Source organism: Anoplopoma fimbria, chromosome 13, assembly GCF_027596085.1.
Source record: "Anoplopoma fimbria isolate UVic2021 breed Golden Eagle Sablefish chromosome 13, Afim_UVic_2022, whole genome shotgun sequence".
In the NCBI taxonomy this organism is placed as follows: domain Eukaryota; kingdom Metazoa; phylum Chordata; class Actinopteri; order Perciformes; family Anoplopomatidae; genus Anoplopoma; species Anoplopoma fimbria.
In genome coordinates, this window is record NC_072461.1 from 6397473 (window position 1) to 6418887 (window position 21415).

Consider the following 21415-nt stretch of genomic DNA (forward strand, 5'->3'; position numbering starts at 1 on the left):
TTAAATATATCTCTCCAAGCAACAAGAAGTTTTGATAGTTAGCGCAAGTGTGTTCTGTTAACTCCCCATGGTCGCTCCTCCGCAAAAAAGGTAGCGTGGCGGTTCTCAGTCTTTTTGCATGTGATTAACAATATGAAACTCACGGATGCTAAGGACAGTGTCAGAAGGTCATAGATACTGAGTCAGAGAGGGAAGAATAGAGTGATAAGCAGGGGTAGAGTAAAGGTTAAAGAAAGATTAGGCAGGCAGCATGGATATTTTTGCAAAATAAGTGCAGAATCAGAGTGCAACGTAAAGCAGAAAGGACAATTAGGTTAATCAGAAAGCTACCCCTGCCATATTAACTTTGTTTTATATTCTCCCCCTTTCTGTGTCTGAAGACTTGAATTCACCATTAGATTCACTGCCTAGAGCTCGGCTTGTGCTCACTCTTTAGTCACAGATGCACTTTATGTACGGAGATGAGTTTAATGGCAGCATTAAGCATCCGTAGCCTCAGGTGCTGAATGCAGATGAGCACACTGTGTCTGTCAGATGGGAAGGAGTGACAAATGAGGGCGATCATTCTCAGATAGCTGCGGTATATGGTTACACTTCATTTGTGCGTGCACACAAGTGCACACGGGACAGACAGATGTCTGCATTAATCGCACACATACCGGATCGTCCCCATAAATGTGTTTCTTTTTGTCAGTAAAAATGTAATGAGGTAAAAGTTGGCATAGGAGACTGACTGTCTCCCTAGCCATGTCTCAGTGTTAAATTCACATTTATTGTTATTATTCCTTAGACAATGCAGTATTCATATTGATGATTGACAAGGGTGCAGCCCACCCCTCTTCACTGCTGCTAAAGATAATGCACTTCAGTCAAACATAATTTATTTGTCTAGCAGTCATTATTTGTCTCCTCATATGCTAACTGAACATTATGTAAATATAGACATCTAAGTGTGCATATAGGAATGTGTGTATCTCCTTTGTTGCCCCTCTGTGTGTGTGCGTTTTTTTATTGCTTGTGGTTGGATACGCAGGTATATGTCAGTGCTGGAAGCCAACGGCCCAGTAATAAAACACTGTGTGAGTGATAAAATAATGAAAGTCATAAAAAGGCAGATAATTGGCTTTTTCAGGTTGGTGTAATGGATCACTTCTAACGCTGCCATTGAGAAATGGCTTGTGAGAGGAGAGGGGTGAGTCAGAGGGATGGAGAGGAGAGTTTAAGGGAGAAAAGGACACTAGAGGAAGAATTACATATTAAAAAGAGAGGGAGAAAACTGGAAAAGAGAGGAGATTGACAAGAGAAAAAGAAAATGTCAAAGGAGACAAAAAGATGAAATGCATTGTGAGGACTGATGGAGCAAAGAAAAATAAGAGGACAATGGTATGGAAGAGGGCATTTTTCACAATCCTTCCTTATTTACTTTTTCTTTCCTTTGTTTAATTACTCAGACTTAAATACTTAAAAGAGAAACATCTCTCTGAAAACATTTAATTGCGCTCTAATCCATGTATTCAGTTGTAATTACTGTAGCTTCACACTGACAGGCCATGCAGTACCAGTTTCATCCATCAGCTGGTGTAATACTACACCTATATCAATTCAAATTAGGACTTTGTCCATTTGTGTAATCTTCTAATTGACTCCTATCACAAAGTCCTGTTCCCTGCACTCACATACATATAACCTGTTCAGGTGTGTGTGTGTGTGTGTGTGCGTGCGTGCGTGCGTGCATGCTGTAAAAAAAGAGAAATAGAGAGAGCGTGTCGGGCTATCGGCTCATGACAGTGAAAAGACAGATGACCCTGAGTAGAGGAACGGCCTCCCTGCCTGTATAACATCTATCATCACTGAACAGACTTGTCTTCGACTGTGCTGTGCACTCTCTGGTGTGTGTGTTTGTGTGTGTGAATGCTGCGGTTTACGGTGCGGTTCAAACACTGGTTTAGGAGTCATAGTTTGGTGCGACTTCAGTACGAAAGATATGTCGATTTTAATGTATTTATCAAAGACAGTTGTGCAAGTGTCAAGACAGACTAAATGCTCTTTCTGGAGAGTCATTTTGCCCAATTTGGTAAACCATTTTTATGATAAAAAATAAGGACCATTTCAAACACTTCTGTATTACAGTATACTATCCCTGACATAACAGATGTTACTTGTTTCAACTATCATGATGGTAATGCCGCGTTGGCAGTGAAGGGCGGTGAAATAATTCATTCAGAAGTAGCTGCAGTGCGCACTACAACCACCAGGTCGCACATGTGAGCAGTCCAGATGCTGTGCTGTTGGGTAATCATGGCGACTCTATCTCTTGGACGCTTGTATCACAATGTACATGATGGCCGGAAACAGGTTGTCTGCAAGACTATAATCAACATGAAGTATTTCGAAGACATTTTGGTATGAGAAGAATCTCACACACAGACAGGTCAATAAACAGAACGTCAGTCCTGATGTTTATGCGAAATCCTGGATATTGGCTATTAAGTGATACCTGAATGTCATTATTGTAACATTCAGATGTAACAAAAGAAAAAAAAAAAGAAATTGCAAATGAGAAAATAACCAATTTCACATCAGATTTTCTTACATTCAAATTATCACCATAACAGTTAGTGAAATACTGACACTTGAATACTTTTGCATAAACTCTTTTGTGTTCCTTAATATTACGCATTACGCCACTTGGTTATTCCCATTGTATATGATTTCTTTGTTTTTTCAGTCATATACAATAGTGTTGTCAATACCTTGAAAATATTGATATTTGATTTTTCATATGTTGAGAGATATTTATTTAAAGGTGAATATAAATATAACAAGACCAGTGTTCTCCACAGGATTTTGCACTTGTACAACATTTTGTGGTCTAGTACCTTCTTCATGAAATCATCATTATTGACAAGGCAGATTGAGTGTTTGGTTGTCTGACTGCAATTGTTTTGGGTTGAGATATGCAGCCTTGAATACTTATGATGTATTTTCTATTGCGCATGTAACAGTTTTACTGTTTTACCCGGTTTTCTGGCAAAGTAATGAATTAGGCTGTTTTTAATTGAATTGGGCTGGTTTAAAGTTGTGATTGGGCTAGAAACTGTCAATCTCATCTGACAATGCTGCTTGTCAAACTCAAAGGATTTTGCTTGTCCAGCTATCTTCCTAATCTTCACATCCTTACTTTGCCTTGTACTACATGAACTACTTTTGCTTTCATACTAAATATTGCCAGGAGATACATTAAGAAATTGATTGCAAGATGGATGAAGATGTTATATATAGGAGATAAGCTTAACTTTTTTTTTTTTTTTTAATTTGAAGAAAAATACAATCATCATCACTACATTTCTGCCCCTAGAGACAGCATGACAAAGGACCCGTAAATTATTGTAAAGATACGATTTTGTGGTATTCCCATTTAAAAAAGAACATATAGTAAAACACAGTTACAGTCAAACCAGAAATATAAGCATAAGGGCACTCCTATGATTATTGTTTCGGGGGAGGTGAGTGCTATTTGAAACCTTTTCCCACTCATTTTCCTGTCACTCTGTGGATTTGATTTGCACCACAGAGGTAAAAGAACAATCCAAACCTGAAACCCTGGTGAAAGTTAGAAAAAGGGCAAGAGTGTCAGGGCTCAGAGAAACACACAGATGGAGAAAAACAAAACAAAAAAAAACAACTTTGGGAGAAGAAAAAAGACTTTGTTGTGGCACTGCAGTGCGCCTCCTGACACAAGCTGTCAGAGAGAAGAGTGCCTGATTGATCGTATGTTATTTATTTACACTCAATCCATCCAGCCTAGATAGCAGGGTTGAGCAACAGAGAAATAAATGGTGAAAGTTCACTCTAACCTGAGATGCCAGGCATGAACAAAAGCTACAATAAATACAGTTTGAATACAGGGAGGGGGAGGGTGTGGGGGGGGAAAGAAGCACCAGTGGCTTCCTGACAGACAGAGCTCACCTGTCCTCAAAAGACAGCTGGCTTCATCGACATTTGTCTGAGGTGCTAAGCATAATCCCTGGGGGGACACGTTAGGCTTTGATACTGCATCAGTTTAGTGGGGTGGTTGTCAGAGTGATAGGGTGGGGGGAGACGGAGGGGATAGGGGAGAAGTGTAGAGACAGAAGACGAGAGCTCGGGCAGGGCGGGGGTGGATAAGGGAAGGAGAGGTGAACACTGTAAAGTCAGAGAAAGGATAGCTTGGACAAAAAGCGGTCAAGAGTTGATGATTGATGAGTAGAAAGACAGTCAGAAGTAGAGGTAGACAGAGAGGGGGAAGGGCTAGGATGGGGAAACTGAAGAAAAACAGTATGAGAGCAAATGAGGGAGCAATTCAGTCCGACCTTTTCAGTGACAAGCCTTTGGAGTGGATTATGTTGATCGATATTTTAGTGATAAGATCTTGTTTTTGCTCAGAGAACATTTTTCCTGGAGAAAATTTGCTGTCTGACTTAATGCTCCCAGCCACTGTTGACTTGTTGAATTTGTTCTGGAAGAATGGAACTAAAGGCACCTAATTTCCTCTCACCTCCCCTCTAAATGGCTATCAGTCAGTGAACATGGTCTCTTGATGATGAAAAGCTCCTCGTCTCTGTGTCTATGCCTGCCTGTCTTTGCTGCCGCCCCTCCCCTGTCCTCCTTTCTTTGATATGCAGACTGTAAACTGAACTCGCTGGTTGTGTTTGTAGTTTTTTGAAAGCAAATTGGTGTTTCTCAGCTCACTTTTTGAAAATGCCACAAAGAAGGTGAGGAACACAGTCCCCGTTCCTTGTGCACTTCTGTTAAAATATCGCAAGTTGGCAGAGCAATGTAGGATTTGAGTTTATTCACACATTTGATTAATCTGTTGATTCATTTTTTTGTTTTTACAGCATTCTATGTAGTCTGGTTAATTCCACAAGATAAGCCTGTTTATGTCCTGTTTGTACTACAGTCTATTCCTTGTTAATAATTTTACTCTTTCAAAGCACATTGACATTGAAGCGTAACATTCAACAGGCTTTTGTTACATCCCCAGTTTTGAAATTTCGAAATTTCTCTGGGCCAAATAAGGGTAATCTCCGCATTGTTATTGATGGAAAGCCTGACTGCAATTGCTTTTTAGTTGTTGTCAATGGAAATAGGATGCAGGCAGCTTTTTAAAGGTTCACTTTTCAGCATTTAGAGAACTTAATGTTGAAGTATAGGTAAAGGGATAGTTTGGGTTTTCTGAAATGGGTTTGTGTTAGGGTTTTTATCCTTAGTCTGTAGTGAATTACCTATTGGAGAAGGCTGTTTGGCGTTTGGAGAAGCAGACAGGATTACCAGCTCATGAGCAAAGCAATATACTGCAGTGGAAGTGGGCAGCAGCAAAACATCTTAAAAAAAAGACACATCTAAAGAGATGAAATCAGTTAAGACGTGCGCTATATTTTCAATATTATCCAACCTGGAACTGAACTGAAAGTAAAAAATGACTACTGTTTTCGTCAACGGAGTCCAGTGGCTTTGAAGAGATAAGTTTGACTTTCAGTTCAGTTCCCCATGGGAAAGGGCAGTCTAAACGTAAAGATAAAGTAGTGACAATTTTCTAGATATAGCGTACATCTACACAGATATCGATTCCTTTTAGGTAGGCCTTTCTTTTAGGTGTCTAAAAAAAATGTTGCTGCTGCTCCGTCCACAGCAGTTCTCCTGTCTGTTTTCTCATTTACATAGGTAAAACACTAACAATCTAGTAGCTCACAAAACACCCAAACTATCCTTTTAAAGTCAAATACCATAGGTTATTTGCTCATTAATACTTTTTTATTTTATTGTACTCTTCCCACTGTTCCCACTACAGTTTAATCCATAGCAAACCAAACATCTGTTCATGTTAAGTAACTTGTTTCTTTACTTTAGTACCCATCAACATAGCCAGACTAGACTCTGAAAGGTTAAGCATAATTCCACATCTTAGACTTGTTTTTATTTTACTATTGCTGCGTTTAAAGATTACTAAACGTATCCATGACCTATGAACAAAGGGTAAATGTTAATGCTCAAATGGTAATGTAGAAAATTAAAATGGCTTTTCAGAATACATTTTTTACTACCCCATAATCATCAAATACTGTTGTAAATATCAACATTATACACCAACAGCAGCCACACAGACTTGCTATTCCATTCATGACTCATAAAACTATCATAAAGTAAGCAGCTGCATTCATTTTCCTAATGTATTTGTCATTTTGTATGTATGAGTGGCCAGGCAAAGATGTAACAGACAGAATTAAAACAATAGTCACATAATTATTTTGGAACATTTGAAACAACAAAACAGAAGGAGAGCTTGTTTTATGGATAAGGTCAGTGTTTTTTAGTTGTGGTGACTCAATTGAGTTTTAGTGTCCGCTGGAGGCCAAAGAAAGATGAGGAAAGCTGTGACATTGAGCAACTCTGACTCCTGTTGGAAGTTCCTCCCAATATCTGTCCTCTGCTGTACTAAATAGGTGTTGCAGGTGAGAAGAACAGAGGCTGTGCACCAGAGACCAAAGACATACTGCCCCAGAGGCCTGTTTACTGCTTAATGGACTGTGCTCTCAAATGGGACAGTTAATTAAAACAGGACCTTGTTTGATCTCCCCCTGTTGTTTGTGTTCATGTGTGTCTGAGTTCAATCCCACACCACCACAAAAGAGTGGGTGGAGAGGAATACACTGAGACTTACATTGGTTTGGAGGCTTGTTAATAATCAGGCGTTAAATAGTAACTTATGAACCTGTACTTTTTTGGAGAGATTTCACCTCTTCTATCTGACAAACGGCCACGAGGTCTGCTGCGATAAACGTCAAAATCTTTGTTAATTAGAAAGGTGTTTGATATGCATCTCGCCAACTGAGAGATATCCACACACACACAAACACACGCACACACACACACACACACACACACACACACACACACACACACACACACACACACACACACACACACACACACACACACACACACACACACAGTCACACAATCAGCTAGATTCACAAAAACATACACAGTGTTATTTCTGCAGAAGAATAATTTAATAACAAAATAATACAAAGCACCACATTAAGAATCCTCGAAAAATATGAGGACACACACAAGACCACACAGCTGTGAGGGTCCTTAATGAATCAGAGCTCTTGACAATGAAGTACCCTTCTGAGTTGTTAAAGACAGTGAGACGCAGGATTATAAGATGGACTTTTGTGCTTTGGCTTCTTTGATCTCTGAATGCATTAGTGGGCACGTGTGTCTTCACACACAGGCAGTTGCATGTGCTTTTATTTTGTTTGTGTGGGAATTTGTGAGTAGTTATCACCTGATGTTCCGTTTGAAATCATCTTACAGTAAAACAGACTTATTATAGAAATCAGTGCTCATTAAAATGGAGACCTGAGGGAATCCTCTGGAGCATCTGCTGCAGTGTTGCAGGTCTTGGTCTCCATTTGACCTTTGTTACACCTTTTATTATCCTGCCTCTGTAGAAATATATTTCTCTTGCTCATTTCTATTGTCTTTTTACTGATTATGATTTTAAAGCCACTTTGTTTTTTTTTGGTCTTCAGTATGATGCCAGATGACATATTTTTAAATTGCTCTGAAGTTTGTGCATTTTTGTTGAACACATATTATATCACATAGGCTTCTTTGGAACTATTGGGATATACAGAAGCAGTTGAGATCTACACCGTCAGTAACAACCGAAGTAGGAGATTTAACTGGTTGCAAGTTGAGAGCAGTGGGGAGCAGTAAAGAAAGCTCAATGATCAAGTTTTTCACACTGACTCATAGTAACATTTCAGCTCTTTATTTCTCTCCCTTCACCTTTCCTCCAGGGAGCCCTGCCGTCCCACCAGCCTGCTGCCTGCTGACTGGAGCTCGGGGCTGGGTTTGGGGAGGGAAGATGAGTCCTTACCTCCGGGGCTGGAGACCCTTCCACTCCGACTGATGCAGCAGGACTGCACTGCTGTCAAAACCCTGCTTTTAAGACTGAGACGGACACTGCAGGAGGTGGGAAATGCACCTGCACACACAGACACAAGCCTACAGACTCTTCTTAACATGGGTTTATACTCAGATTAAGACCCTGTCTGTCACAAAGCCAAAATTCATTGTTATTTTTCTTGTACCACACTGAAAGACCCTTCTTTGATCAAGTTATAAATGCATTAAAATGTTTTAAATCAATAAGGGTAAGGGGTTAGCAAATAATATGCAGCAGTTGGCTCCACAGATTCTTCACTCCCTGTTTTAATAGGCTCTATTTCAGCTCCACAAAATCGTCTCAAAGCGGATGCTTTTCTTCCTTTAAAAGGTCTCTGTAATCACTTTGTTTTGCTAATTTAATCCGATTCTACATTTGGTGGATAAAACTGAGAGGCATATCTGAGCGTTTCCCATCATATTCTTTATATGCACACGTACACACACTCAAGCTTGACACATCAATCCTACTGTTTCAGATTATCACTGTGCTCTTTAAATGCTTCAGCCTGCTTAAAACTAAAGTTTTACCTCAGGCTATGAGGCCATCTCAGTGTGATAGCAGAGAAACCAGTAAAATTACATCCGCACAATTACAGACGTGATTAGCTGTAATGGTCACTTAGTAAGGCACTGACACGTTGCAATAGCTTCACAAGGTTTAACTGTAAAAGCCAGGGACCCATATTGATAGCCTTGTGCAGTCATGTAATCTTTTTTACTGTGGCACTACCCTACACCAGAATGTAAATAGAACGTAACACTATCCTAGCTTTCAAACTTTTGGAACATTAAATTTAATCATTTATTGAGATTTTTGAAAGACATAATATTTCTCTAAATGTGATTCACATGTTTTATTTGGGGTGATTGCAATCCACACAGATCTTGCCTCGGGGCAGTGTCTCAGTCATAATGATAAAACATACAACCAACCGCTGATTTTAGAATCCAGTTTTATTTAGAGTTCACATTAGGACAGAATGATAATAACACTTTTTCGGAAAATCACCTAAATAGTTGTACAAGTTTTTCAACGTTGTGCAAGCACAGCTTCAGTTGCACTAGTTATTTGGCAATGTATGTTTGGTTGTGCTTTATATATGGTGTTGTGCATGTTTTGTTTTGGAATAAAAGTGGTCATATTTTTACTAATATACTACTATGTTTCCAAAGTGTATGAAACATTTACACACCAAAGAGGGGTGTAAGTAATCCCATATGCTTCGAAGTTGAGCCGAAAGAACATCCATTAGCAATGTCTGGCTGCTGTTTCCTTGTAATCTACATGGGTGACTGACCCTTGCCAAATACAGCAATATTATACAGACACACTCTCACAAATACAAATACACAAAAAGACGTGGGTGACCAGACCTTCCCTAATACCCCACTATTAGTACATCTGAACTAAGATCAAAGCCAGCTGTAAGGACCTCTCTGGGAATTACAGTCCACAGAGGCATATGTATGATTTTCTCCTTTTTACCTCCCAGGACAACTGTGAGAGAGACATGAGACATGAACGAGAGAGAGAGAGATAGAGTACACAGCAGCAGAACATGAATATGAAAGAAGGAATACTTAGCCCTCTTCGCTTGCTCTGTTGTGTCATTAACTTGCAAATTTTGTTATCCGCCATCAACGGATGTAATCCATTCTGCAGGAAGGGGAGGGTGACTGCATGACTGCATTGTTTGACCTTCTGGTATTGAGCCCCCATCTTTTGTTATTTATTATTTTTAATTTTTTTACCTTAACTTATTTTCTCTCTCTCATCCAAAACACTGCTCAGCTTTATACAGTATGTTATACATAACATAGTGCAGTTCCATTCCAGTCATTCTCAAAACAACTGAAAAGGCAAAGAGATGCTCACAAAGAGGCAAACATTACAATAATGACTCATGCAGAGTAAACTAATAGTTATGAAACTGCCGCTCAAGTCCAAACTTCCAATATTTATCTCATTATCTCCTGAATGTTCTCTCTCTGTTCTGCTCTATACCACTACTGTATCATCATCATTGAACAACAATACAATAAAAAATCACAAATTGCGTGTATTAAAGGGGATATTAACATGATATACATAATTTATTATGCCATAAGCTACACTGAGCATTATACTTTTTGCTTAATTTTGTTGTAAATTTTTGTTGCCACCTGAGATGGCAAACAAAATAATATTTGAAATGCTTAAATGCCTATGCTAAGTTCAGTTATGTTAGCAAGCCTTATGGAAAATGATGTCTAATGCAGCTCAACAGTTGTCTGCGAGAAGCCCTGGACACAGTGAATACGATTTATAAAAAGAAACCTAACGTGCCAGTTTCTCAGTTGCTGTCAAAAGGTTATGAAACAGGGAGTTTAAGATGCAAACCAACTTCAATGTCCCCAGTTAAAGTTGGCCTGGGGAACTCTGTTGGATCTCTTTCTGCCTCTGTTGGATCTCTTTCTGCCTCTAGGGCATAACTGTGTCCTACACAATAACTGTGTCCTACACAAAGCATTAACGAATACAAATCATTACACAAGACATGCATGAGCGACAGGCCAGATAATACATCACAGCATATCATTTCCTGTATTTGTTGTGCATCATATTAGTCATATTAGCATATTTAAGGCAGCTGCTGAGACTCCATCCATCCTTGATTTATTTCTCTCTCAGCAGTTTATCCTATTGGCTGCACAGAGGAACAATTCTAAAATGCCACTGTCCATGTGTGCATTAATGTTGCCTAACACAATGATCCCCATTTGTCAATGTCAGCCATGGAGTTTTAGCAAATCTGTGTCGCCTCTATTTCTTACTGCATATACTCACAGTCTTTGCGGGCATGGTTTTGCAATATCCATACATGCACCGCCAGGCCCTGTTGGCTTGTGTCTCTGCAGCCCCTCTGTCCGTCCCAGTGACTCTTACCCCTGAGGCCGCTACTTGCCTTGTGGCAGCAGCCTATTCTTGCTGGCTTCAACAAATCTTTTCAGCAGCGTGTTTGCGTGGTGTTGTTGCAAGGATTGCTGTCAGTATGATAAAGCGTAGTCCAAAGTGCTGTTGTTCATTATATTGTAATTTAAGGCAGTGGCATTTATCTCTGCAGCCATCGTTACTCCAGATTTTTAAGAGATGCGGATCATACAAGAACTCCTGAGGCCCAAGTTATAAAAACAAGGAAAAAAACTTTGCAATACCAGAGCAGAGTTGGCATTTCAGATTTAAAGCGCTCACCCTGTGTTCTCCAAAGAACTCACTAAATTGTATGACAGTATGTTGTTAATAGTGCGGCCTTCCGATAAAAAGCTAAATGTCAATGAGAGAGAGTGGGCATGAATGCACCTTGAGTTATTTGAAGGTTTTCATTTCTTGATTTAACTGATGTGGGAATATGATTAAAGGCGTGTATGAAACTACAAAACCTGTTTTCCTTTCTTGGGCCATTCATCATCTTTAGACATTTAGCTTCAGGGTAGTGCAAGTCATTAAATCTGAAGCTCCCAGGCAGTTTTCCCCATTTTTAAATCTGAAAGGCTTTTTACTGAACCACATCTAATTGTGGGGACAGTTGTGTGTTAAGGCCTGTGGGACAGGGGTGACCTTAAAGAGAATGTGTATGTGTGAGAGGGAACAGAGAGAAAGTGTTTGGGTGTCAGTGAGTGTGCGCCTGTCTCTCCACATGGGGAAAGGCATTGATCACCGGTGACACATTGAGGGCCTGACGCCATAGCGCACCTATAATTCTGATAGGGAGGTATGCTTCTTTAAAAGGTCAGCCAAACCAATAAACCATCAAGTTTATGCTGTGCAAAGATTTGGGCTCTGATGTTTCTCAGAGCTACCTTCAAACCTGGAACTAGGCCAAACATATGCACAAACAAAATCAAGATTTCTGCCTAAAAAGCACCTTTTTACTGTGTCTTGATCGTAGGTATTGTCATCTCTCTCAAACAAGAGAGGGGTTGGCTTGCATATAAATCTGCAGGTGAGCAGAAGAAAGAAAGAAAGAAAGAAAGAAATATAACTTATCAGAAAACAAATTGTGTCAAACATGTAGTCATACTTCACTTTCCCTTTCCTGTTCATTGTAACATCTTTGTCTTATCATATCACACTGCATGCAGCATTACATCATTATCAGCAGTCCTGCCTGAAGATATGACTTTATACTCTCTAGGTTTACCATCTGTCCTTCCATAAGCCCCCACAGGTGACATTTAGACCAGCGCCTGCTCTCTTTAAGAAATGAGTCTGTGTGTGTGTGTGTGTGTGTGCGTCCGTTTGCGTTAATGTATGCACTGAACGGTGTGTGTGTGTGTGTGTGTGTGTGTGTGTGTGTGTGTGTGTGTGTGTGTGTGTGTGTGTGTGTGTGTGTGTGTGTGTGTGTGTGTGTGTGTGTGTGTGTGTGTGTGTGTGTGTGTGTGTGTGTGTTTTGGAGCCCCTCTAGCTGCCCTTGCTCTCTGCCCATTAGACACCTGTGTCAAGGACCAGAGCCAAAATGTGTCTGATCACAGCTGGCGTTATAAAACACAGATGTAAGAAAAGCAGGTTAAAAGTTACATGAAGTTGTATTCACACAGGCAATTGTCCTACATTATTATGAACCAAAGGTGCTTCAGTCAACAGACTTGATGTAAGGATGCTGCTGCGCAAATGAGCACCTTTCTGGATAGAATTAGTCTATTATATTCTCCTCTTTATATTCTTTTTGAATTAGTAGGCAGACTTCTATGAGTAATGTTTTTGCCAATATTGTTTGATGACAAAATCAAATAGAAAGAATCAAAAGCGAAAAAACTTGCAGATGCCTGGATTTTGTTACAAACAGACGAGTATTAACTAAGACTGAACGTGTACAAATCATTCTTTGCACATCACAAGCAGAACTTACAATGCTAATCACACACCTCATCTTGATGATTTTGATATATTTTTGTCTTTTGCAGAGCACAGAGACAAGTCCTGCAAGCAGCCTTCAGTCTCTACCCATCAGCCCCTGCAGTGAAAAATCCCTTCCATTTAAGGTAAGCATATAATTTTATGTTGAGTTATGCGTATGAATTATACTGAATTTTTGTGTTTGTGTTTGAAAGAAAAGGAGAGATGTTTGCTTAGTGTTCAGTGAGTGGCTTTAGCCAACTATCACATATTTTTGACATCTCCTAACACGTTTGAGTGTAAGCAACACCCACACTTAACCTTTGTGTCTCCAAAGGAAGAGAATGTTTAAATCAACTATTAAAGCTGGCAGACATTGTATGGATTAAGCACAATTTTTGCCCTCCCCGACAACTTCCTCCAGAGTGGTTGTTGTCTGATTTATTGCATAAATGATCAATGATCTTGCTCTTTCATGATTCGATGGATTTCTGGCAGGTCAGAATCTTCAGGTCAGCTTTTGGATGGTATTGTACATGTTGGCTAAAAGTGCAGTCTTGAGACTGTTCAATAAATTACTTCTAACTAACTAATAAAAACTGAATTTGCTGCAGAAGAGACACCATATTGGCTTAATCTTTTTCTACCTAAAATAATTTCACAAAGAACGCAGGCTTTCTATCTTTTGGTCAACATTGTTTGACAGTTGTCTTGTTAGTAAAAACCTAAATGCAATTGTCAATGGACAAAAGTCTCCGTGGGTCCTGTGCTTGGGTTCAGTGTGAGCAGCCACATTGTGGCAAGTCGATTGCTCTGTACAGTGTGAGCATACAAGTTGCAGGTTCTGATTGTGCACAAGTGCTGATTAAAGTGTCTAATTAAATTGGCCTAGCTTAACATTTTACAGCAAAATAAAGTTTATACCATCAATGTATTCACACAGTGTTTTTGTGGAGCTCTGTTGTTGTGTTGATAGGTAGCTAGAAGTCAAACCATAGACTGGGGAACATTTACTCACACAACAATTTAACATATGGAGTTTAACAAAATGAATACAGCGATATATCTGTGGTTAAAAAAAAGAAGATAAAACTGAACCCTCCTTTGATTCATGTGTCTACTTAAGTTTTACCCTCATCAGAACCATTAACATCTTTTTTCCCAAACCAGCTTTTAATAAATCATGAAGAGATCAAATAGGACAAAAGAAAGGAGCAAGGTGGGAAGGAAGAAGGAGAGGGAAATATACAGAAGAGAGTAGCAACAAGAGAGGTGGGGATAAATTGAACGAGAGAGGGGCAAAGTGCTTTGCTTGCCTTGACAGGCCCCAGACACCCTCTGTCAACCTAGTCCATCAGAGCTGTGCGATCTAGATAAGATTTATTAATGCAGGGACCAGGAGCTGGAGCGCTCAAGTGTCTGTGTGTGTCTGTGTCTGTGTGTGTGTGTGTGTGTGTGTGTGTGTGTGTGTGTGTGTGTGTGTGTGTGTGTGTGTGTGTGTGTGTGTGTGTGTGTGTGTGTGTGTGTGTGTACGTGTGTGTACGTGTGTGTGTACGTGTACGTGCGTGTATGCGCAAGGTTTAGGTTTACCAAGGGAGGACTTTTGTCAAGCTTTTCTCTGGGATTTAGTTGGGTGGCAGCAGAGTTCTCGTTAAACCGTTGAAGGAGAGACGAGCAGTCGAGACGAGACTTTTCAACTCTGTGTTGCTTTCTTAAATCCCTCCAGTCCTTCACATACACGGAGAGGTCTGTAAAAGCCCTTTAAAATGTAGTGTGTGTGTGTGTGTGTGTGTGTGTGTGTGTGTGTGTGTGTGTGTGTGTGTGTGTGTGTGTGTGTGTGTGTGTGTGTGTGTGTGTGTGTGTGTGTACTTATATCTGTGTACTTGTATCTGTGTACCAGTGTGTGTTTTTACATAGGGCCACATACAGTGTTTTTTGTTTCTAGTCTGTTTGCATCTATTTGTGTTTGCGTGTGTGTGAGGGTGGGTGTTTGTGTAAGTGCATGCCCTCTTTATTGACCTACATGGAGTATCAGGGGCAGCGGGATGATAAGGTAAAATCAAAAAGATGTAGGGGGGGGACACAGCATGAAGACAGCAGCTCCGGCTCAAACTCTTTCATGAAGGACATTTATGGATGGATGGACAAGACGGACGGGGAAGGTGGACAACTAGAAAAGTTTAATCGGAAGAGGTTAGGGAAAAAAATGGGGCAAATGTCTGATTAAACATTCCAAACCACAAATATATGACTTGACTTTAACCAGTAATCAATGCAAAAGAAAAAAATGCAATAATCCAGTCCATAAAGATGGATCTAAAGGTTTAGATAGCTCTGTCTGTGCATAAGGCTTACAGAGAAGCTGTGTACAGATCCATCAAAAGTCTACAGCAGGGTTTGAAGGTTGACTGTCTTTGTGTTAAATGTATTGCAGTCATAAACAATGGTTTGAAAGGATCATAAAGATTCATTCACTTTAGGAACACAAACAGTATAGTGTCCATAATAAAGATATTCTAAGAGCAACGTTTGCTTAATTTGCTTCATCTGTAATTTTTGGCCGTAACTGAATGTTTCAAATTTTTACGAGATATTGAAACTTGGTTTGGGTGGAAGTAAATTTGAAGATTTCGATTTTTTAAAGATTATTCACTTCATTGTTAATTATTAAGTAAGTTATGCACCAGATGATTAACATGTTTTATTGGGGGGAAAAAAGCAACATCTGGCATCGAAGTTTTAAAAAAACACGTTTTTTACTTCTGATTAACCACGGCGCATTAATCTTAAATATCCTGAACCTCTTCTCACCTAACTGGGAGTCGTTTTTGAAAAGGAGAGAGACTGAGGAAGTGGCAGTGGCATGGAGATTGATATAAGAAGCAAGAGCTGGAGGAATTGAAGTTAGGCAGGATACCGGAACAGGTAGAGAGAGTCTGAGTGTGTTTGTGTGTGTGTTTGTGTGTATACATATACATATATATAGAAGAGAATGAGTAAGAAGGTGGGGGGTAAAGGCCAACATTGTAACAGAGCTGGAGGCATAGAAAAGAAACAACATAAACATGAAGAGGGCATATTGCATGAGGAGAATATGAGGAAATGGCTGCAATGCTGAAAATAGGACATTGTTCTACTTGTCTATAAAATAGATTGAGGAGCGAGGGGATGAGGGAGAAAGGCTTTTGGGGAAAAGCTATCGGTGAGGTGCATACAAAGGAAATGCATTCAGTTCGAAGACATTAAGTTAGATAACTCGGTAAGGAGAAAATAAATACGGGAGTGCAAGAGATGGAGGTGAGAGAGGCAAAAACGAGGGAAGAGTCTGAGGAGGGTATCAGAGAAAGAGGGAAGGGAGGGGAAGAAGAAAAAGAGGGTTTGAGGGAGGGGCGAGATGAGGAGAATTTGTCCTGGCACTCCAGAAAGCGACTCTGCGGGTGTAAAAATAATCTACGGTAGCCACCTGAGAGGCTGCAGTGTCACAGTGCGCCCCAGTTTCATTTAGACTCCATGCATATGACATGGTTTTTACCAGATTTTGTCCCAGTTAAAGTGTTATACTGTATTTGAGAAGACTGAAATAAAAACCTCACACCAGTGCTGTTGCCAGAGGTGTATTCAGAGCACCAGTGTGTTTAAAAAAAAAGTCTAGAACAGCAACTTTTGTAACCCCGTAATTAATTGACATTTGTGTACATTCACCTTTGTGTCAGCAGACATGAGGAACTTCTTTTTTTAGTCAAACATTTATCATTGTGTCGCAGGCTGCATAATTAGAAATTAATAATGTATTATTATAATGACTTTAATTTATAATTAAACACCATTCCCCACACCGAGGCCACAGTATGAGAGGGTTAAAAATATACTAAGTCTGCAGGAAAACCCGTGAAGATGCAAGCTTCGTCAGCACACACACTATAAACAAAACAAGCTCAGGAAAAAAAATACAAAGAGGTTCTAGGATTTACCGTCCTGAATTTCATATTTTCTGTTAAATTGATGTTCCTCCATATTAATAGTGAAATTTCAAATTATTCATTATGCAACACAAGCGACAAAATAGGTAGGTCACAGATTTAAAATACGTGTTTAGTTTTGTAAATAGAAACTTAAAAAGCTTAAAAAGTACTTGGTTAGGTTTGGGAAAAGATCATGATTGTGGTTAAAATAGGTACGTTTGGTAACGTAACTTATGTTTCGTGACGTAAGTTAAATTCGAAACGTATGTGTTAAGTTAAGTTAGTTAAGTACATTATCTAGTAAGCTTACGTACGTAAGTTGAAATAAGTCACCTTCAATTTTCTCACAGGATACGAACAGCAGTCTCCTGGGCGAAAGTCCTGTGTTTGTTCCATGCATTCCCCCCGACCTCCTCCCTACATGTATTTTGTCGCTCTTTATACTATATCACCTGATATATGCCTTTGCTCCTGTCATAATTACTAAGGACGGTCTGTCACGACACCAATATTTTTTTTTCAGTCTGGGGCTGTTCACTCAAAGACAAGTTAGACTGATCAACTGCATTAGATCAGCATCGTTTCACAGATCAATGCTAATTTTCCACAGTTGTTTGAAAAGGAAGACTACAAAATGTCAAGGTAACTATCTCACCCCAGGCTATCTCTACTCTAAACAGCTGTGGTTCTAAAGTAACAATCCATGACACCTGCTGATAAGAGGAACACAGACGTATGGAGAAGCAATGACTACTGAAAGAGATTTAAGAGACTGCAGAAACAGCTTAGAATAGTTCATATATATGAATTCTGCTGCCACAATACTCAGCTTTGAATATTCACAGCAAAACGTCCTTCTGACACTTTAAATGGTTTAAGTGGAGCGGAGCAGCTTAAAAGGCTGTGCTTTTCAGTTTCAAAAGAGCCTTAATTCGATCAGAACAAAACAACAATTAATCCTAGTTAAAACAATAAAGAATTGTATTTGAAGTGTGACTCTTTGTTAGATCTAAGCCATAGCTAAAGCTTGTCTTTGTGCTTCTGGTCCTCTAATATTTCATATTTTATAATCATTGATGCGTTTGTGGGTTCCTGTCTCGCCAACAAGTAATGCAGTAGAATTACAGTATGTCACTGCATTTAATTAGGCTATTTTTTAAAATAACATTTATGCTTTATTTAATATATATCAGTGATAATTCCAGCTCATTGACTATCGCTATATTTTAGCAGGTGACATCTCTCTCCTCACTCAAACAGCTTTAATATTACATAACTGGTTTGACAGCTTGCCTAACTGGGTCTGTGCGAGGTGTCAGCTGTATCGCCTTTTGAGGTGTTTGGGACAGATATAGATGCACCACATAACTGCTGCTTTTCACCAGACACAACATGCCTCTCAGTTTACAAAGGAGCGTTAAAGCATCACAGCTTGCCATGTACCGTATGTACCGTATGTACCATGTACCGTATGTACCATGTACCGTATGTACCATGTACCGTATGTACCGTATGTACTGTATGTACCGTATGTACCGTATGCACCACCATGTACCGTATGTACCATGAACCATATGCACCATGTGCTGTATGTACCATGTACCGTATGTACCGTATGTACCATGTACCGTATGTACCATGAACCATATGCACCATGTACCGTATGTACCATGAACCTTATGTACCATGTACCTTATGTACCATGTAACGTATGTACCATGTACCGTATGTACCGTATGTACCGTATGTACCGTGTAACGTATGTACCATGAACCGTATGTGTCCAGGGCGACTGTTGCTCAGTGATGGAGCGGGTCCTCCTTCAATCTTTGGCGGTTCGATCCCCAACTCCGCCAGTAATGTGTCCTTGGGCAAGACACTTAAACCCCAAATTGCTCCAGTAGGCTGTGCCTGCGTTTTATGAATGGGTGTGAATGGCTAGATAGTTTGGAGATGCAGGTGGCACCTTGCATGGTAGCCTCTTGCATCAGTGTATGAATGGGTGTGAATGGGTGAATGATGTGTGTAAAAAAGCACTATGATTGGTCGGAAGACTAGAAAAGCACTATACAAGTCCATTAAGCAATCATAGTCTGCTAATGGTCTGGACCTGGGGTCTCATTATAAAACATTGCATAGGATCCACACCTAATGTTTACGTACGTAGAAAGGAGGAAACGCACGTAAGCCCAAAAATATACTGATTAACGAAACCTTGCTCAGCCTGCCAGTGTGCAGTTTCCTCTTATAAATCCCAAATCAACTTGAAAATGTGCAGGTCCAGCCTCACATCGCACCCTCTACACGCCCACACTCAACCATAAATGGTCAATGCAAAGCACCTTTTGAATGTTAATGCATAGAAAAAGAGCCTGCTGATCAATGGCTCTTTACGGGGAGTTCGGCCAACTACCTAGAGGAAGACTAAGAAAAATATTTTTTTGATTAGACAGAAATCAAAGTACTTGTTGATGAGTTGATCTCTGAACGCTCTCTCCCTCCTAATTCTTCCATTTACGCAGTCCTAACAGTTTGTACTGTTATTGAAAAAAGATTGTAGCTCTTTTTTGCAGTTCTTTAACACTATTTGACAATACCTTACAGATGGTGATAATTCCATCAGCTGATCCTCAGCTGACCACAGGAGGTCGGTAGTCTGGCCGTCGGCTCCGCGCTCCGGGGTGTAGACAACGCTGATGAAATATTAAGCGAAATTTGATTCGAGGTTTGAGTTTGTTTATATGTTTTACAATCCAGAGGTGCGTATGGAACAGTTATAGTTCAATAGTACAAGCACAAATAACACTGGATCTATGAGCGCGAAATAACGTGAGATATGGAGTAGAATTAAATGTGTGAGAGCCGTCATTATACCTATAACAATGCCTCTCACATTTCATCTTTATAGTCTGGCTTCAATTTACCACTTCGCCATATGTGTCGCCAGTTTCCCCTTTCTCCAGTAGTTCATACACGGGGGTCAGAGATTCCGTACAGGTGCACACATTCTCCTGTAGAGTTTGTTTTTATAGATCACAACTTTTTGCGTGGGAAGCGGCGTGCGGCTCTTTCAGGCCAGGTTTTGTGCGTATGCATCGGTTATAAATGAGACCCCAGGTCTTTAAAGTCTACTGACGGCTGAGTAAATTGATAAAGACAGCTGACAAAGGTCACAGTTTTTAATTGTGCATTCTTGAAGGCATGATACTGTATCTGTATGTGCAAATGACACATTTTTTTATCACCTCTCTTTTTTTTTACACTTTAGCTGCTTTTCTTGCCTTCTTCAGTCAGCGTGCATGAATAATATGCTGTGAAAGTCATAATTATAGGCAGTCAGACAGGCAGTAGATAAGCACATACATCAAGCAGATAGAAATAAAGAAAGATAAAGACATGTACAGATATTTCATACTAGAGGTAGGCTACTTAATGCAGGGTCAGTGTACACAGGTTTGTGCATGATTATTTTAACCCATCCTACACTGTGGCCCTTTCTGTACTCAATTGTTGTGCTCCAGCACCATACAAGATATTAAGTACACCACTTCGTACTTCCTGTTTGGAGTGCACTATTTTGGCAGTAAGTATAGAAAGTGCTTTAGCAGTTTGTACCAACGAGAAAGCCAGTAAATTCACAAAAAGCTGGTGAATAGCCAGGAGTCATTAGTTGTTGTTTTATTGTGGTTGTCAGGCTACATTCAAAACTTAAGGTGACACTTTTAAATAAAGAAGTGGAAAGTTATGGATAGGTGTTTAGTAAATCAATATAAAGAGAACAAGGAGAATGCCTTTGATCATGCTCTTATTTCTTACACCTCTTTACCCAATTTCAAGAAATAGGCAATTTGAAACTAACTGAAGGAAGAGGGGTGTTATAATAATAAACAACACTTTTTTTCAAATCTGTCTTTTAAAAAAAGCTAACAAATTGAATAATTTCTGCTAACAAGGGGAATGTAATTCATCTCCATACCCTCTTCAACTTGCTGCTGATGGCAAGCATAGAGTGGCATCAACCTCTATACAAAATCACATAAAGTGGATGCACTCCAGTGATTGTGATCAGATTTATCCCCACTGAGGCTATTCCAATCACATTAGAAATAAATTCGCATTGCCCCGCTTTTCTTCTACAGCCTTTCCCATTCAATTCAGCCTTGAACAATTGGTTGGAATGCCACCTGATGGGTGACTAAATGCCCGTTGAGGTGCTTCTTTTAGCAAGCAGAATAAAGTTTCTCATTTTTGTTTTTATGTTCGTTAATGTCTTTCTTTTTTGAAGGGGTTTTGGAGGATAGGACATGGTAGGCTTCCTCAGCAATGGGTATTTGAGTGGCAACAAAGTAAGGCCATTGCGGTAATATGAACCTGTCCAGTCCATTGGCATTTAAATCTGCGCAGCCTGGTTGAGGTACGTTATGTCTCTCTCGTTATGATCCTTCTGTTTTCCTCTCACAGGTTAAACCTTTCTTCTTCTCTTTCTTTCTGTTTATACTGTAGAGGTCTTGTCTGACCTGTAAACAAACCAAGCAAGTAATTTAAGTCTAGATGGATTTATTCAAAGCCTGTT

General features: G+C 39.8%; 1 protein-coding gene across 1 annotated transcript in view; it reads left to right on the forward strand.

The window, feature by feature from the left end:
* Positions 1 to 21415, forward strand: part of ccser1 (coiled-coil serine-rich protein 1) — a 104125-nt gene that overhangs the window by 26820 nt on the left and 55890 nt on the right. The window contains exons 6-7 of the mRNA XM_054611407.1: positions 7854 to 8028; positions 12949 to 13026. Of these exons, the coding sequence (XP_054467382.1) occupies positions 7854 to 8028; positions 12949 to 13026 (253 nt within the window). The remainder of the gene's footprint in view (positions 1 to 7853; positions 8029 to 12948; positions 13027 to 21415) is intronic.